Source organism: Anser anser, assembly GCF_964211835.1.
Source record: "Anser anser genome assembly, chromosome: 4".
NCBI classification, from domain to species: domain Eukaryota; kingdom Metazoa; phylum Chordata; class Aves; order Anseriformes; family Anatidae; genus Anser; species Anser anser.
The window spans coordinates 239,679-257,964 of record NC_139724.1 but is presented as its reverse complement, the minus strand read 5'-3'; the positions used below and the strand labels follow the sequence as shown (position 1 = coordinate 257,964).

At 50.7% G+C, this 18,286-nt stretch overlaps 2 protein-coding genes across 26 annotated transcripts in view; both read left to right on the top strand.

The window, feature by feature from the left end:
- Positions 1-1,223: 1,223 nt before the first annotated feature.
- Positions 1,224-18,286, top strand: part of LOC310899438 (uncharacterized protein) — a gene marked incomplete at its 5' end in the record, with an annotated part of 31,942 nt that continues 14,879 nt past the window's right edge. Inside the window, 6 exons of the mRNA XM_083835790.1 lie at positions 1,224-1,227; positions 1,770-1,848; positions 2,357-2,501; positions 3,068-3,218; positions 5,917-6,014; positions 6,117-6,261. Of these exons, the coding sequence (XP_083691916.1) occupies positions 1,224-1,227; positions 1,770-1,848; positions 2,357-2,501; positions 3,068-3,218; positions 5,917-6,014; positions 6,117-6,261 (622 nt within the window). The remainder of the gene's footprint in view (positions 1,228-1,769; positions 1,849-2,356; positions 2,502-3,067; positions 3,219-5,916; positions 6,015-6,116; positions 6,262-18,286) is intronic.
- LOC310898768 (uncharacterized protein) lies at positions 9,893-16,880 on the top strand. 25 transcript variants are annotated; one of them, XR_014583654.1, is made up of 6 exons: positions 11,335-12,313; positions 12,894-13,044; positions 14,484-14,630; positions 15,605-15,696; positions 15,996-16,064; positions 16,139-16,880. XR_014583654.1 is itself a non-coding variant. In XM_083834220.1 (5 exons), exons 1-5 carry the CDS (start codon positions 12,594-12,596, stop codon positions 16,147-16,149), a joined length of 756 nt encoding a protein of 251 aa, XP_083690346.1. In that variant the 5' UTR covers positions 12,530-12,593; the 3' UTR covers positions 16,150-16,880. The 25 variants fall into 25 exon arrangements, 2 of the variants coding, with proteins under 2 accessions (XP_083690347.1, XP_083690346.1); XR_014583655.1 differs by having other exon boundaries at positions 11,338-12,313; positions 14,484-14,626; XR_014583668.1 differs by lacking the exon at positions 11,335-12,313 and having other exon boundaries at positions 12,350-13,044; positions 15,605-15,682; positions 16,139-16,212; positions 16,676-16,880.

Below are 18,286 nucleotides of genomic sequence, written 5' to 3'. Positions count from 1 at the left end.
AGAAGGACTTAGAAGAAGCTGAAAATAAAGGTAATATTATGGGTCCTTTCATGGTACTCCTGTTGTCATGAGCTTTTCTGGGCCTCAAAGGAAATGAGCAGAACTAGAATATTCCGTCACCTGCAATTGGATATTGCGGCTGTCACAGGTTAGTGAGCCCAGGACTTTGAGAGCTTGTCAGTGGAAACAGCTGCAGCTTCCATAATTACATGAGAGATGTCTTCATCAGAGAAGACAGAGAGGCCTTTGAAAACAGCAACCCACGGCATTGTTTAAAAAAAAATAATAAAAAAATCTAAATAAATAAATAAATAGCGTTTTCTTTTGCCAAAGGAGGCTCGCTTTAGGAATTGAATATAGCAAGTATCTGCCCTGTTATCGTCATGTATGAAATAGCATGAGTATCTCCTGGGCTGGTTAACGTGATGTTTGGCCCCTGTGGGGAAGGTTGTTACTGAAAAATGATGCTTTCCGGAACGAACCATATTACCTTCTGACTGAGGAAAGTACAGTTCAGGCAGCATAGACTAAATCCGTTCTCTTGCGTTCGAGGGGTGCATCGAGAAGCTGGTCTTGGGTTAGAAAATGTGTGAAACTGGCACGTCGCAAACTGTAATGCAGAGAGGTCTTTGATAACAAAAGCGTATTTCTGTTGGTGAGTTACTGGAAGGCTGCAAGAAGTCTTGCCTCAAAAGACTCTTCTGAAATGAATTCTGTTGCCATCCCAATTTTTTTTCCTCTACGGGCACATTCTTGGGACTTGCTTCTGCAATGTCGAGAGTTATTCAGGGTTGGTTTTTGATACCCAGCGTAGAGAAGGAGTTAGCTTACGTTCAGGTGCTGCGGTTTCTGCACGTGTCTTATAACGTAGGTTCCCTGCTTAACTTGCAATTTATGAGGTTCCTACCAATGAGCACTTTCCTGTCCATGCCGAACGCAGCTGAGTTGCAGGCTACCATTAAACATCAAATGTTTGATATAGATTGCTAATAGCAAATCGCAACTGTTAAGAATATATGCTAAAAAAAAAAATTAGCACAGAAAGTAGAAGCTCTAGGCTGTGAGTGGTCTGTCCCATACTGATACTGCATGTTTGCACCGAGGCAGAATGATTGCTTTCACTCGCTTGTGGAGCGATGAGTCTAGGCTCTCACTGCTAGTATTTTTAGCAAGACTGATTGAGCATTTCTCTAACGTATGAGCAAGTGTTTGAGGAGCAAGTGATGGGTATGGGCACTTAGAAAGAGACTGCCAAAGGGCAGCTTCCTATTTTATAACTGAATTTTGTGAGCGTTGGTCCTCGTTTCATACTGAAGGGGAGTAGGCTCTAGTGAAGGGAGTATGTTCACGTGAAAGGAAAAGGCACTAGTCTCCCTCGTCTGCCATTATTACTTCCTTGCTGCTAGCTCTGTTCTTCATAGAAAGCCAGCATGTTTCCTCGTCACATTCTAGTCTGCCTGCCTAGACTTCAGCCTTTGCCTCCTGGGTCTCTTGCCTTGCATAGACAATCTCTCCCCTTCTCCTCTTCTTCTTCATCTCATTTGTAAACCTTTTATCAGGCTGATTCTTACTGCCTTCCCACCCCCACCCTCCGACCTTTTTCTATTTTTTCCTTTTTTTCTATTTTTTTTTACAGACTTAGGATGGCTTGTCTTGTTAGTTACTTTTTTTCCTGCCAGCCCCCAGCCTCAAGTTCTCCGATGCGACTTCAGAGGATCATCTTTGATACCTCCGCATCTGAATAATACGGTTTCTGTCCCATGCTGTAGCTGACGGCAGGACGGACTCTGAGTGCAGAGGAGAGGTTGCTTCCTCCCTGGTTTCCTATTGCGTCCCATACTGGTTTGGGTAAGCAATTTCAGAGGAAATTTGACTTCTCCGTGGAGCAGCGTGCGCCTGACAGCTAGCTGGAGACAGCACACACGGCATTGAGTCAGCGCTCCGAGTGCGGTCCTGAGTTGCAGTAAAGGTAAAACAATTGCAGACTGACAGTTTAGCTTCTAAGGAGCACATACAAATAGCAGGTTTGCCTCTAATGCTTAAAAGGCGAGGTTCCGAGATCATATTTCACGGACTGCTTCCTATAGATTTCAAGAAATGCAATCGTTCTGAAGCACAGCCGCCCTCTGTTATTGTTTAAAGGGAACAAACTACCTTGAGACCCGTTACCTGCGAGGGAACCGAGGGCGGAAGTGACGTCAGGGCGTGCCTTCCCTGAGGGCCAAAACGGCTCCGTGATTGGCTGGACCGTGAGGGCGGATGTGGTGTCCTGGCGAGCCGTCATTGAGGGCGGATACGCTTCATGATTGGCTGGGAACCCAGGGCGGAAGCGGCGTCACGGCTAGCCTTAACTCAGGGCGGAAACGCTCCGTGATTGGCTCGGAGGAACCCAGGGCGGAGGTGCCGTGCAGGGCTTGCCGGCACTATGGGCGGAAGCTGTCGGGCCGGGCCGCGCCGGGCTCAGCTCGGGTCGGGCCGCCGCGGCGCGGTGCCGCAACGAGGTTGGTGGTCGGCGCCGGGCCGGGAGGGGGCCAGGCGGCGGGCGGTTGGGGCGCCACGCGGTCGGCGGCTTCTGCGGAAACGGCCCTTGTGCGGGGCGGGGGCGGCGTCGGAGCGGAGCGGAGCGGACCGGGCGTGCGGCGGGGTCTGCACTGCGCGGGGCTTCGGAGGGCTGGGGGAGAGGGGGGCGAAGCGGCGCGGGGGGGGGGCGGTTGCGTGCGCTTGGCCGACTCCCCTCTGGGTCGGATGGACTGCTCCGTCCCGCGGCATGCTGGGAGCTGTAGTTCTGTGGCGCGCGGCCGGTCTTTCCCCGAGCCGGGGCCGGGGCCGGGGCCGGGCCGTGCGCGCCGGGAGGCGCAGGTTGCCGCTGGCTGCGAGCGCGGCTGCCGGCGGTGAGGCGAGCGAGAGCCTTCGGGGGCGCTTCCCCGGAGCGTCGGGCCGGGAGGGGTGGGGGCTGCGGCGGCCGGGCGCGGGTCCTCGCTGCGCTCGATCGTCGGGCTGCGCCTCGGAGGTTTTCCTCCCCCCGCGCGCTGACGGCCGGCTCTCTCCTTTCCCTGCGGCTCACCAGGGCAGAAGCAGCTCCCCGCCGCTGGGACCCCCGCGGGGTTTGTCGCCGAGCGAAGGTGGCGCGGCAGCTGAAGGGAGGAAAGCTGCAGCTGGCGTGCTGCAGTCGCAGGTTTCCCAGGAGAAAGAGCAGCCCGTCTGTCCCAGCTGTCCGGGTAAGTCGCAGCGACCTCCGGGTGAAATCCAGGCGTGAAGGGGATTTTGGTGGCTCTCTTAGACGGCTAGCCCTACCAAAGGTCGCATCGGTTACAAAAGGTAGTAGTAACCTTGCAGTTTGTGTGTTCTGTAACGTCTGTAGCACAATAAACTGGCAGGTGAAGAAATGAGCGGGTACAAATACACGTGACTCTACAGCTGAGATTAAATAACGTGCAGGTTCTTCTGCGTTTTGTCTTTCAAAGCGCGTTGTTTGACTCGGTGGTCCTTAACGATGATCCTCGGTGGTCCCTTCCAACTCAGGATATTCTACGATTCTGTTGTTGCCGAGCGCCTGAACTTTTTGCTCACATTACTGAGGAAAGGAATGGCTGTGCTTCTTCCCCACCCCCCTCTCTTTTTCTTTTTTTTTCCTCTCCTCTTCTCCCTCGATGACGGGGACTCGAAATGTTTTTCTCAGATGTCCATGTGGAAATTTTAAAAAAAAAAAAAAAAAAAAAGAAGCTGATGGTGAACACTGACAGAATTGGGTGACACTTTCAAGGTAGAGGGCAAAGAACGTGGAAATTCCTAGTACGTTAGTGTTACTCTGTTAGCAAAACCGACGTACACGCCGCTTGCTGTTCCTAGTTTTTTGGTTTGGCCTGGTTTTCCTTTCAGAAGTCTCCCCGAAGGCCTTTGTGGACAAAACTTTGTCCCGCTTCAGCTTTAAGAATTATCCTAGAAGTAATGAACAAGTGCTTGCAGGGCTTTATGGAACGCTAGTTGCGGTCAGTCAAGAACGACTTGGGAGGCAATTCCTTTCGTGGAATTGTAGAGTGATCGAGAGATCAAGGCCAGCGTTGTGAAGAAATAGTGCCAGGTTATAGTCACAGGTGACTGCCTTCTGAAGGGAACAGAGGCTCCCATCTGCAGACCAGACCATCTTTACCGAGAGCTTTTCTACCTGCCTGGGGCTTGGATCAGGGACATTGCTAGCGAGCTTACGAGCTTAGTTCAAACTTCAGATTATTCCCTACTCCTGCTCTTTCACGTGGGTACCAACAAGTTTGCAGCAAGAAGTCTGTGTTCAATCAAAATAAATTTCAGGGCCCTGGGAAGATAGCTAGAGGATTCAGAAGCACGGGTTATCGTCTAGCATTTTGGGATACATTAAACACAGTGTAGCCAGCTGGTCAAAAGAGGTGATTCTCCCACTGTATTTAGCGTTGGCGAAGCCTCTCCTTCAATATTGTGTGCGATTCTGGGCTCTACAATATAAAAAGAACGTTAAGATCCCTGAAAGCGTACAGAGGAGGGCAACAAAGCCGGTAAAAGGATTGGAAGGCACGCCCTGTGTGGACGCTACGGTACTTTTGCTAGCTCCTCGGAATTGTATATAGTCATGAGTAACGCTCCTGATTCTAAATACATAGTCTTTCCCTGCATATAAGCCGAACGCTATTCTACAATCGTTTGCTTCTTCCGGCAGTGGATTCTGTCTTTCAGTGATTTATGGGTACTTTACATGTCCTGGATATTGCTTTCCAGATACCTGGAGCTTGCTAGCTTTTCTGTCTCCCAGACGTGTGGCTGGTAGTGGTCTAGTCTTGTGAGCTGTGCTGCCGTGAAGTCTGTCACCTGTTGATGTTGAAGGTACTTTTCTGGAAAGAGGAAGGTGGTTGGTACAGTTTCACACCAGGCCATCAACAAAATCACGTACTCTTTTTATCATCTCCAGACGTGTTTCCTTCGGTGGCTTCTGGACTTTGGTCCATATTGTAGGCCCCGAGAAGGAAGGAGGTTGGCTTTTCATAACCACAGTTTCTTCCAGCTGTTTCAGATGGATTTCATGGTTGATTCTAGTTGAAATGACTGCCTCAGGAAAAAAAAATAACAAAAATGGTAGTCCAAACAACTTATAAAAAAATAAAAATAAAAAACAAACGAAAACACCGCTCCCATTTCCTCACAGCTTATTCATTTGCTGTGGTATCTTCTTTATGGAAAGAAGTGTCCTTTCCTTCCCAAGCTGTAAAGGAAGAGTTCAGGTACTCTTCACTTGTGCGCTTTAATCTGTGACGTGTTTGTTCGCATAGAACTTCTGGGAAGTTTGGCGGTAGAGTTTAGGGTTTACATGTTAGGTAAACAGAAGTATCGCTCAACTCAGAACATAGTTAAATAAAAGTACAATATTTATTTAAAATGAATAAGTGTGTGTCTATAGTCTTGTGTCCTTTCTTTGCAGAACTCAATAGTTAGCCTTTATACATATTTCTAAGTTGCCCGGTTTATCAGTGTACAACACAGCATTCGGGAATATCATCTGAGATTTTAGGTGAAGAGGACTGTCCTTTGTTCAGTTGTGCACTCTTGTGTGTCAGCCCTGATTCTGAACCGTATAAAAGCTGGAAACTTCTTTCCGGTTTTCTCTCTAACCTCACTGAAGTGTGGGTACTTCCCAGCGTACGTGATGCTATTCAGCATGTGGATATTCTGTTTCCTCACACTAGCTACAATTCCGGTGAAGTTACGCATCTTGAGCCTGCATGTTAGTGTTTCATCCTTTCAGTTCCACAAAAGGAGGGTTCAGTGGAAGTTTTGAATCCTGTAGAGTGGAATACAGGATTTTAGCCTCAAAGGCTTTAGTTATTTTTCCCTGGTGAGCTTTGGAACAGAAGATATGTAACATTAACAATTTTTTATTATTCATTTCAGGACTCTTTGACAGCCCTCCTGGATCCGATGATGCAAAGCTCACTGACATATCCTACCCAGGAGACCAACAATCGGTGACGTTTGGAACCAAATCCCAGGTGGGAAACATAAGTGATCAAAGTGGAGCAAGAATTCGTGTTGAGCATGGGGATTCAAATAACAAGTGCATTTTCGGGAACTGGCTCTATCCTTCATCGCAGGTGAAAGCAGCTCTGTGGGCCCTCCAAGGAGGCACCTCTGCAGTGATTGCAAGTGGAACCCACCCAAAGATCTCGGGTCGTGTCATCACAGGTGTTGTGGAAGGGAAGAAAGTTGGAACTTTTTTTTCAGAGGTAAAACCTGCAGGTGAGTACGGAAGTAACATGTACATTGGGAGCTGTAGAGATTTCCTGGAAGTTTAGGGTCAAAATTTGGCTAGGCCTGCCTGTTCAACAAATGGGAAACTACGCTCTGCTTGACAAACGGCTTTTGAAAGGTAACTTTTAATGTTGGAATAGAACATCTTGAATCCTCTGCTCGGGTTCCTTCCAGCTGATGACTTGCTGCATCAGACTTGCATTCAAAGAACTAGGTAGAATTTGTATTGCTTTTAGTCTTAGAGGTTATCATCTATTATTGAAGATTCCAGGGTGAAAGCGTGCATATAGAATGTACGGCTGAACTAAGATAGTGTGTAGTTTGGGTTTTTGTCGTAAGTTCTTTTAATGACTCGGTCTTTTGTTACCGTATGCAGGAATGTTTTCCTGCCTCTGTGTTGCTGTGACAATGTAACAAGGGCCGCAGAAAGTCAGACCAAAGATCGGTGGTCTTAGCAGAATGGAACGAGTATAGAGCGATACTTGTGACTTGCACTTTAAGACAAGCCAATGCCTTTGAGTATAAAAACGCTTAATGTGTTTCTTGTAAAAATCGGCCATATCCTTTGAACCCATGTAAACACTTAGCATCCGTGGGTCACAGCAGTCACGAGCCTTAACTAGGTATTGTGCGTAAACTCTGGAGCTAGCACTATGTGGAGAACTGCTTCCTTTATTTTGTGTGTGTTTGTGGGCAGGAGGAGCGTTGAAGTTTGCTTCCTGCTAGCTTTTGATGCCCCCGCCTTCTGTATGGAAAGAGAACACGGGTGATCGATCTCTGTTCAACTTCTATGATATGAGACATCGTCTTTTCCCTCATCGTCTCTTTGTCACATGAAAAAGGTTTTTTCTTAGTCCTTTTCTACAGAAACTGTTCCAAAAGTTTGGTGATCCCTGTTTCTCTTGGCTGAAACTGTTTTTATTCTACTGTGACCTTTTTAAGATAGGCAAAAATAAAATTCTGTGTAGCATCCAAGATGCAAATGAACCTTCAGTTTATGAGATAGCAAGGCTAACTTTGAGTTTTGATTAGACTGGTGATGTTTCTTGTTGCCTTTCCTAGGCCTTTTCCAAAAGCTTAAACGTGTAAGTTGCTCTTCGACGCTGATGAGCATTGGGGTGATGTTTTCATAGGATTATGTGCAGTACCGAGGCCTGATTTCCCCTTTTGCCTCTGCATTTCTTCACGTTTATCTGCTTTGAATTGTGCTTGCTATTTGGTTGCATAGCGGCTGCAAAGGAATCACAGGCTGGTTGAGGTCGGAAGGACCTCCAGAGGTCACCCGGTCCAACACCCCTGCTCAAGCAGAGCCACCCAGATCTGGTTTTCCAGGACCACGTCCAGACAGGTTTTGAAACCTCACAAAGACCGTGACTCCACGACCTCCCTGGGCAGCCTACGCTAGTGCTCAGTCACCCTCACAGCGAAAAAGTATTTACTGATGTTCAGGAAACCACAGGAGGGGAACATCCTATGTTTCGGCCTGTGTCTGTTGCCTCCTTTTTTGTTCCTTGGGTACCAGTTAGAAAAGTCTGGCTTTGTCTTCCTTCCACCCTCCCTTCGTGTATTTACAGACATCGATGAGATCCCCTCCAAGCCTCCTCTTCTCCAGGCCGAGCGGTCCCAGCTCTCCCAGCCTGTCCTCATAGGAAAGGTGCTTCAGTCCCTTACCGTCCTCGTGGCCCTCCGTTGGACTCTTCGCAGTGTGTCCAGGTCTCTCCTGTACTGGGAGGCCCAGGCCCAGCACTCCAGGTGCGGCCTCACCGTTCCTGAGCAGAGGCGGAGGATCGCCTTTCTTGACCTGCTGGCAATACTTTGCCTAATGCCACCCAGGATACCCTCAGCTGCTTTTGCAGCAAAGGCACATTGCTGTTTCGTGTTCAAGTTGGCGTCCACCAGGAAACTTAGCTCCTTTTCCGAGAAGTTCCTTTCTGGGAAAAAGTGCGATATCAGCGCTTTTCACTTTGTCCTACTGCAATAAATTTGTATCAGCTATAAAGCTTTTCATCTTGTAACCCCACGTCTCAGACTATTACAAGTATGGTGAACAGCAAAAGTAAAGGTGAAATCTTACTGCGACCCTTCCTCTACCATGGAACGTGGTTACTCCCATTCTTTCTTTTGTCTTCTGTCTTCCAAAACACACTTGAAATAGTCAGGTAACTTTTTAAAATGAACTCTTATCTCCTCGCGTGTGTCACTTTTTTTCAAAGAACACGAAAATACGCTCTACTTTATAAAGTATGACCTCGCTTTAAAAAGCTGTTTTAACGCTCCTTAATTAAGTCTTCTTAATCAAGTGTCCGCTAGTTCTTTTCTTACTTCCTGTTATTTTCCTTAATGTGGGAATTCCTGCTCTGGCAATTTCTGTAGGACGCTTCTGAAATAGAAGTCCGGGCCTATTAGTCACATTTCAAGTCATCTGTCCTACAGACAATTTCAAGAGAGTTAAAAATGAAAACGTAGCTTATCCGTGAGCTACTTGAGAACTCCTTAGTGAAATGCTGCGTGAGCCTTTTGACTTGTTACTTCTGCTTCTGTTTCAAAACTTGTTCTGTATCGTTTCAGTTTGAGACAGGTTCTTTGATATCCACGCCAAGAAGAAAACCTTTCTTCCGTAGGAACCCTTCAGTGTGCACAGGGAGAGGCGTGGAGAGAGCAGCTATTCTGCAAGCTGTTACTCAGGCCGCTTTCGGCTTCCAGCGCTGTTTGTACATTCCCGTGTTGTTTTGCAATCTTTTCTCTTTTCGTTAGTTGTCTAATTAAACTTTTTCAAAGGATGCCTCCCTGTTTTCAGTTTTCTCCTACGCCCTGAGATTTAGCCGTCCTTGTATTCTTTTGCTCTTTGTCAAGTCTCTTTGATACAAGCTGTGTGCAGCTTTGATACGAGCTTGTTTGTCCCCTATGACCTGGATGATCTTGCTGAATCTCCGTGATGCCTTGAAAAGGGCTGTGCTCGGGGACCGTGGCAGCATTTTGGTATCTGATACAGATTTTCCTGTTCTGGCATACAGTGAATTTCTTTGATATGTCTATTAGGACCGTACCTGTTTTCCTGCTTTGAGTAAAGAGTTGGAAGATGAAAGGTTAGCGTTCGTTTCCTCCCACATGGGCTGTAACCTTTGTCTGCGTGTCTTGTGGTTGTGTTTTGTTTGTTTGTTTGTTTTGGCAGGCCCTCCAGCAGAGCAGCAGGGTGAAAGGGCTCGAGCTGGTGGCAGGACCCTGGCAGCTCTGCAGCCTGAGCAGGTGAGAGAACAGTATGTGCTCACTCTTTAAGGTTGGGAACACGTGGCAAGCCTTAAAATACAGGTTTATAACACAAATGGGTCCTGGAAAAAATCAGCTGGCTCCAAGCATCCAGGGAGTCAAGACGGCGAGAAGATGTGTCAGTAGAAATGAGCTGAAGTGAGCCAGATGTCAAACACCACGGACTTCATATAAGGATGCAGTTGAGAAACTTTTCTCTTTCAGAGAGCGGAGATTGATTGTTGTCTTGCTGACTTGTTACGTGATCAGAGAGAAGAAATTCTCTTGGCAAACGAGAAGGACTTAGAAGAAGCTGAAAATAAAGGTAATATTATGGGTCCTTTCATGGTACTCCTGTTGTCATGAGCTTTTCTGGGCCTCAAAGGAAATGAGCAGAACTAGAATATTCCGTCACCTGCAATTGGATATTGCGGCTGTCACAGGTTAGTGAGCCCAGGACTTTGAGAGCTTGTCAGTGGAAACAGCTGCAGCTTCCATAATTACATGAGAGATGTCTTCATCAGAGAAGACAGAGAGGCCTTTGAAAACAGCAACCCACGGCATTGTTTAAAAAAAAATAATAAAAAAATCTAAATAAATAAATAAATAGCGTTTTCTTTTGCCAAAGGAGGCTCGCTTTAGGAATTGAATATAGCAAGTATCTGCCCTGTTATCGTCATGTATGAAATAGCATGAGTATCTCCTGGGCTGGTTAACGTGATGTTTGGCCCCTGTGGGGAAGGTTGTTACTGAAAAATGATGCTTTCCGGAACGAACCATATTACCTTCTGACCGAGGAAAGTACAGTTCAGGCAGCATAGACTAAATCCGTTCTCTTGCGTTCGAGGGGTGCATCGAGAAGCTGGTCTTGGGTTAGAAAATGTGTGAAACTGGCACGTCGCAAACTGTAATGCAGAGAGGTCTTTGATAACAAAAGCGTATTTCTGTTGGTGAGTTACTGGAAGGCTGCAAGAAGTCTTGCCTCAAAAGACTCTTCTGAAATGAATTCTGTTGCCATCCCAATTTTTTTTCCTCTACGGGCACATTCTTGGGACTTGCTTCTGCAATGTCGAGAGTTATTCAGGGTTGGTTTTTGATACCCAGCGTAGAGAAGGAGTTAGCTTACGTTCAGGTGCTGCGGTTTCTGCACGTGTCTTATAACGTAGGTTCCCTGCTTAACTTGCAATTTATGAGGTTCCTACCAATGAGCACTTTCCTGTCCATGCCGAACGCAGCTGAGTTGCAGGCTACCATTAAACATCAAATGTTTGATATAGATTGCTAATAGCAAATCGCAACTGTTAAGAATATATGCTAAAAAAAAATTAGCACAGAAAGTAGAAGCTCTAGGCTGTGAGTGGTCTGTCCCATACTGATACTGCATGTTTGCACCGAGGCAGAATGATTGCTTTCACTCGCTTGTGGAGCGATGAGTCTAGGCTCTCACTGCTAGTATTTTTAGCAAGACTGATTGAGCATTTCTCTAACATATGAGCAAGTGTTTGAGGAGCAAGTGATGGGTATGGGCACTTAGAAAGAGACTGCCAAAGGGCAGCTTCCTATTTTATAACTGAATTTTGTGAGCGTTGGTCCTCGTTTCATACTGAAGGGGAGTAGGCTCTAGTGAAGGGAGTATGTTCACGTGAAAGGAAAAGGCACTAGTCTCCCTCGTCTGCCATTATTACTTCCTTGCTGCTAGCTCTGTTCTTCATAGAAAGCCAGCATGTTTCCTCGTCACATTCTAGTCTGCCTGCCTAGACTTCAGCCTTTGCCTCCTGGGTCTCTTGCCTTGCATAGACAATCTCTCCCCTTGTCCTCTTCTTCTTCATCTCATTTGTAAACCTTTTATCAGGCTGATTCTTACTGCCTTCCCACCCCCACCCTCCGACCTTTTTCTATTTTTTCCTTTTTTTCTATTTTTTTTTACAGACTTAGGATGGCTTGTCTTGTTAGTTACTTTTTTTCCTGCCAGCCCCCAGCCTCAAGTTCTCCGATGCGACTTCAGAGGATCATCTTTGATACCTCCGCATCTGAATAATACGGTTTCTGTCCCATGCTGTAGCTGACGGCAGGACGGACTCTGAGTGCAGAGGAGAGGTTGCTTCCTCCCTGGTTTCCTATTGCGTCCCATACTGGTTTGGGTAAGCAATTTCAGAGGAAATTTGACTTCTCCGTGGAGCAGCGTGCGCCTGACAGCTAGCTGGAGACAGCACACACGGCATTGAGTCAGCGCTCCGAGTGCGGTCCTGAGTTGCAGTAAAGGTAAAACAATTGCAGACTGACAGTTTAGCTTCTAAGGAGCACATACAAATAGCAGGTTTGCCTCTAATGCTTAAAAGGCGAGGTTCCGAGATCATATTTCACGGACTGCTTCCTATAGATTTCAAGAAATGCAATCGTTCTGAAGCACAGCCGCCCTCTGTTATTGTTTAAAGGGAACAAACTACCTTGAGACCCGTTACCTGCGAGGGAACCGAGGGCGGAAGTGACGTCAGGGCGTGCCTTCCCTGAGGGCCAAAACGGCTCCGTGATTGGCTGGACCGTGAGGGCGGATGTGGTGTCCTGGCGAGCCGTCATTGAGGGCGGATACGCTTCATGATTGGCTGGGAACCCAGGGCGGAAGCGGCGTCACGGCTAGCCTTAACTCAGGGCGGAAACGCTCCGTGATTGGCTCGGAGGAACCCAGGGCGGAGGTGCCGTGCAGGGCTTGCCGGCACTATGGGCGGAAGCTGTCGGGCCGGGCCGCGCCGGGCTCAGCTCGGGTCGGGCCGCCGCGGCGCGGTGCCGCAACGAGGTTGGTGGTCGGCGCCGCCCCGGGCCGGGCTGGGCCGGGAGGGGGCCAGGCGGCGGGCGGTTGGGGCGCCACGCGGTCGGCGGCTTCTGCGGAAACGGCCCTTGTGCGGGGCGGGGGCGGCGTCGGAGCGGAGCGGAGCGGACCGGGCGTGCGGCGGGGTCTGCACTGCGCGGGGCTTCGGAGGGCTGGGGGAGAGGGGGGCGAAGCGGCGCGGGGGGGGGCGGCTGCGTGCGCTTGGCCGACTCCCCTCTGGGTCGGATGGACTGCTCCGTCCCGCGGCATGCTGGGAGCTGTAGTTCTGTGGCGCGCGGCCGGTCTTTCCCCGAGCCGGGGCCGGGGCCGGGGCCGGGCCGTGCGCGCCGGGAGGCGCAGGTTGCCGCTGGCTGCGAGCGCGGCTGCCGGCGGTGAGGCGAGCGAGAGCCTTCGGGGGCGCTTCCCCGGAGCGTCGGGCCGGGAGGGGTGGGGGCTGCGGCGGCCGGGCGCGGGTCCTCGCTGCGCTCGATCGTCGGGCTGCGCCTCGGAGGTTTTCCTCCCCCCGCGCGCTGACGGCCGGCTCTCTCCTTTCCCTGCGGCTCACCAGGGCAGAAGCAGCTCCCCGCCGCTGGGACCCCCGCGGGGTTTGTCGCCGAGCGAAGGTGGCGCGGCAGCTGAAGGGAGGAAAGCTGCAGCTGGCGTGCTGCAGTCGCAGGTTTCCCAGGAGAAAGAGCAGCCCGTCTGTCCCAGCTGTCCGGGTAAGTCGCAGCAACCTTTGGGTGAAACCGAGGCGTGCTCATAAACTTCCTGCAGCCCAGGCTCAAAGGCTTAATCAAATTTGCAGAAGCGCGAACTGCTCGGCGTGGGAAGCGCAAAGGAAAGCCACGTAGTGCCTGCCAAGCTGTAGTAGCTTCTTAGACCTAGAACGAATTGGCCTGTTGAGCTCTGTCTCTTTGTTGCTCAGTCTGTGGTACAAGAGGCTAACCTTTGTCCCGCCTCAGCTTTCAGAGTTGTCCTAGAAATACACCGGTGCTTGCGGGGCTTTCCAGAACGCTGGTTGTGGTCGGTCAAGACAGACGTGAGAGGTGATTTCTGCCTGTCTGTCTGTCTGTTGGTTATGTCCCGAGAGTTTTGCTTGAACTGTGTGCAACAAAAGAGGCCTTGAGCCCGTACTGAGCAGCGAGAGAAAGCAAAACTCCAGGTAAGCGCTGGCCGTGGCAAAGTTGCTTGGGAATTGAGCGGCTGGGGGCTTTCCAGCAGAACTCGGTACGCAGACAGAAACGTGACCTTCGAGGTCTGCCTTGCGTTGAAGCTGTGGTATTTGACCCATAACTGTATGGAGCTGCTAAATCCTAGAGGGGATGATAGAGACGTCCCTGGTTCAGCCTTTTTTGCCACAGTCATTGCAGAAATGTTGGAAAAGTGAGTATCATCCCTCTCTTTAAATTCATCTTTTAAAGCGTTCTTTCTGCAGACTCCTGTCTGTGGTTAGGTACTTGATTTGCGTGAAACAGAGCCAGACTTTCCTATTAACTAGCGCCCCGATTGAAATTCCCTGTCATCGGAGGACAGGAACTATAAATGGTGCTTGGCAGTTTAAAATCTCTTGGCTTCTATGGAGGCTAACTTGCCAAAGCGAATAGGAAGTAGCCTAAAGTTCGGTAAAGACGCTGAATAGAAAAGGTCCTCTTCTTGACGGGAAAAGAGCTTTGCAGAACACAAGCTCTGTTTCCCGTAGGGCTCCCTACTTACCCACCCGCTCAGCGATTATTGCAGGCTTTGACTGGTCCCCTCAGGTCCAATATCGCACAAGCGTTGTGCCGCAGACGGTACCTTAGCTTACTTTCCATCTCGTGCTGCGTTACTTATACCCACAGAAGACTTACTTCAGCGTCAAATAAACCCCGTGCGAAGCGTCCCTGACTCATGCCAGTGGGACCATCCTGTTGTGGCTGGTAAAATCCAGGAACAGGACGATGCTTGGAAGAATGTAACCTGTGGAGGAGCAGGCAACAGTCTCCTGTTAGGCAACAGGTTTTCGAGACTGGTTTTCCCACCGCCCTGTGCGTTTTGAAGGAGGCAGTCCCTAAGCTGATGCAATCCAACTGCATCTAAGCTGTAGGTTGGTACTTCCATAAGCTATAAAGGAACTTAACGTGTTGGGTTTTTTTGTTTGTTTGTTTGTTTTTTAATCGAGGCTCGTGTGCGTGCGTTTGGCTTGTCCCAATGGCTGGTGTAGATGATCACTCACATGCCCCAAAGCTCCTTGTGCTGATGTTGGATCTGCCCCTTGGCAAAGGACTGCATCCCGTGTGTTCAGCTTTTCTTCCTTACCGTCTCGTATGTATGTATGTATTTATTTACTTTTCTGAAAGAAAGGGTGGATTTTTCATGGGTCTCTCTGTGAGCGTATCGAACCAGGCTGTTCAGATGGCTGTCGACGAAGGGGATTTTGTTGGCTCTTTTAGATAGCTATTCCTACCAAAGATTGCATCGGTTACAAAAGGTTGTAGTAACCTCGCAGTCTCTACGTTCTGTAGCGTCTGTAGCAAAATAAACTGGCAGATGAATAAATGAGCAGGTACAAATACACGTGACTCTACAGCTGAGATTAAATAACGTGCTGTTTCTTCTGTGTTTTGTCTTTCAAAGCGCATTGTTGCCGAGCGCCTGAGCTTTTTGCTCGTGTTACCGAGGCAAGGAATGGCTGTGCTTCTTCCCCCCTCATCCCTCTCTTTTTTTTTTCTCCTCCTCTCCCTTGATGACAGGGACTCAAAATGTTTTCCTCGGATGTCCACGTGAAAATTTAAAAAAAAAAAAAAAAAAAAAGGCGACGGTGAACACTGACAGAATTGGGTGACTTTTTTAAGGCAGAGGGCAAAGAACGTGGAAATTTCTAGTATGTTAGTGTCACTCTGTTAACAGAACCAACGTACACGCCGCTTGCTGTCCCTGGTTTTTTGGTTTGGTTTTCCTTTCAGTAGTCTCCCCAAAGGCTCCACAAAGGACACCTTGTGTATCTTTTCTGTTCTTCCAGGATTCATTTGTCAGGAAAGACAACCATGAAATCCAAGGGCTGTGGACAACCATCTACCAGATGGTTGTTGCAGTTGCCTTTGGTCACGTCATTCGTCCTTTTAGCTCGCCCTTTCCTTTACCTTGAGTGGAATTTTTCTTGCCGCGCTGTTTGCAGTGGTAACATTGCTGCCGAGGTGTTTTTTGACTAAAAATGATCTTAACTGTAGTAGTGAATTCACAGATTGTGGCTTTGTGTAATGACTCCCATGATCGCAACTTTTTTTTTTTCCTTTGTCACAGATAGGAGAAAAGCTCTTTCCAGAGAGATGGAGAAGGAATTAATTATACCTCTGCCTCATTCTGTGAGACCGGAAGACAGTGAGTGACTAACTGTAAGCTGCGATTCTCAGGAGTTGCATAGCTAAGAGTCTCGGGTTCCTTCTCTGCCTGACCCCTAGGGCCTTAGGCATGGGAAATCTTAGGCTTAATGTTTTTCCCTATGAAATACTGTCACGTTAAGGGGCATAGCTGAGTAACTGTTACAGTTGCGGTCGGATTCAGGGTACTGACCTATCATGGTCACGGATTCACCTAAATAATGTAGCACGCCCTTGGTCTAGTCACGTTTAATGAGAACTGTCACGGCTGGGAACAATGCAATGAAGGGCAGTGTTCAAATGTTACCCCACAGAGTCCCAGTGCGGAGGGTGGCAGGGGGAAGAGAGGCTCAGCCCGTCGACTGATCCCAGAAGTCAGAAAGGTATCCTTCGTGATGGTATCTTCCCTAACATCCCCTTTCACTTCAGACAGTTTACATTATTTTCTCTCCTTTAGGTGGGGCTTGAGTGACTCTCGTCAGGCATACCTTGGTTATGATTGGTGAAAAGTTTTCTTGCTTTTGTTTAAAGGTAAGGGGTCTGAGAAATTCATAGCACGCCCTCAGTGAGGGGTGGTCGTCCCTTGGAGGCACGGACCTTTTGGGATGGAGGTGTGTTTTGGTATTATGACGATACTAGAATGAGCAAAAGTTCCCTAGAGTACAGTGTTTTGTTAAAAACATGACAGGTCCTTGGCTCAGGGTAGCAAAGGTGCAGCTTATCAGTGTGTCTCAGCTTATCAGTGGGTCTCAGTGTGCACGAGAGCATCGGATCCCCATCTGGTTGCAGAGCCTATCCGTGGTGTTTCCACTCCGCTTTACGCTCCCTCCCCTTCCTTGGAGTCAGCACACCGAGTTCCCCTAGTGCGATAGCACGTAAAGTTGGAGGCCTAGGGAACGCTTAGGTAGCGCAGCTGCCCTCCACCCTGAAAGCTTCGATGCTGTACGCTTTCTTTAAAAGGTGAATATGAGTTTAATTTGCCTAGTTACTTCAGGCAATTACTCTGCAACTACCCAAAGCAGCGACAGTGAGAAGCCCACTTCCAGCATCCGCTCCCCACGCAGGGACGGACAGACGGACGCCGCTCTTTGCCTTGCCCGCCAGGGGAAGGGGAGAACGACCGGGCAGGGAGCCCCACCGCAGCCCCCCTCCCCGGAGTCCTGCACAGCAGTTTAATAAAGTTTGCTTTCTGGCCCGTGCCCCCTTTGGTGGTTGCCATCCCAGGAAGTGGCTTTCGCCGTCTGTGTGTGGGTGCAGGTTCCGTAGCGGGGTGGGTATGGAGGGGGGGTGGCCCCGTGTCTGTCGGCCGGAGTGCGGGGCCAGCCCTGCCAGGTGGGGGGGCAGCTGCCTATTGTGGGACGGGGAGGGCAGCTCGCTGCTGTCTTTGCTCCCTGGGGTGGGGAGACTGCTCTGTGGGGTGGGGGCTGCTTGCAGAGGCGCAAGTGGGGAGGGGGCTGGGGGTTCCCGGCAGGACCCCCAGGGCAGGCGATGGCGTTGTGGAGGCCGGGTCCCGGGGGATTGCCGGCTGGGGCAAGGAAAGCCCAGGCGGGGGTGGCATGGGGTGGCAGGCACAGGTCTGCGGGTGCTGGGCTGCAGGTGGGGAAGCCTGGGGCTGGCTCCATGGTGTCTGCAGTGTCAAGCCGCCAGGAGCACCATTCCCCCAGCAAGCCGGGAGTTGTGGTCGTTGGGCTCAGAGCATCCCGTTGCCCGCGTTGGGTTCGTTGTTATTATCTCCCTGCCTTTTTTGTCCCGATAAAAAAGGTACTGTTACAGCTTGCCGCCGCTCAGCTTCCCAGCCGTGAGCGGCACGTTGCTCAAGGCAGACCCTTCCTCCCTGAGGCGGCGCGGGGTGCAAATTTCTGCTGTTTTCGTTTGTGCTTTCTCTGGGAAAATGGTCTGGGAAGCCGTCCCTGCTGCCCTCAGGACGCATCCTGCCGGCGAGAAGCGGGTACTGCAGGCGGCGGGGCCACGCATGCGCGGTGGCGCCTTTGGATGCCCCCTTCCGCCACCTGCTGGTGAAAATCCGGTACTGCAGGCGCCTTGGGTCAGCGCATACGCTGTGGTGCCCCCTGGCGCCCTCTGCGCCACCTGGTGGCCAAAAGTGGGTACTGCAGGCGCCTCGGGGCCGCGCATACGCTGTGGCGCCCTCTGCCGCCGCCTGGTGGCGAAAAGTGGGTACTGCAGGCGCCCCGGGGCCGCGCATGCGCGGTGGCGCCCCCCGGCGCCCTCTGCCGCCGCCTGGTGGCCAAAAGTGGGTACTGCAGGCGCCCCGGGGCCGCGCATGCGCGGTGGCGCCCCCTGGCGCCCTCTGCCGCCGCCTGGTGGCGAAAAGTGGGTACTGCAGGCGCCCCGGGGCCGCGCATGCGCGGTGGCGCCCCCTGGCGCCCTCTGCCGCCGCCTGGTGGCGAAAAGTGGGTACTGCAGGCGCCCCGGGGCCGCGCATGCGCGGTGGCGCCCCCTGGCGCCCTCTGCCGCCGCCTGGTGGCGAAAAGTGGGTACTGCAGGCGCCCCGGGGCCGCGCATGCGCGGTGGCGCCCCCTGGCGCCCTCTGCCGCCGCCTGGTGGCGAAAAGTGGGTACTGCAGGCGCCCCGGGGCCGCGCATGC

Bases quoted from the DNA above. Each gene is read 5' to 3' on its own strand.
- LOC310898768 (XM_083834220.1), top strand. From the start codon at position 12,594: ATGCTGGGAGCTGTAGTTCTGTGGCGCGCGGCCGGTCTTTCCCCGAGC. The intron at 13,045-14,483 runs GTAAGTCGCAGC...TTTTTAATCGAG, and splicing joins CGTCTGTCCCAGCTGTCCGG to GCTCGTGTGCGTGCGTTTGG. The intron at 15,683-15,995 runs GTGAGTGACTAA...GTTACCCCACAG, and splicing joins TTCTGTGAGACCGGAAGACA to AGTCCCAGTGCGGAGGGTGG.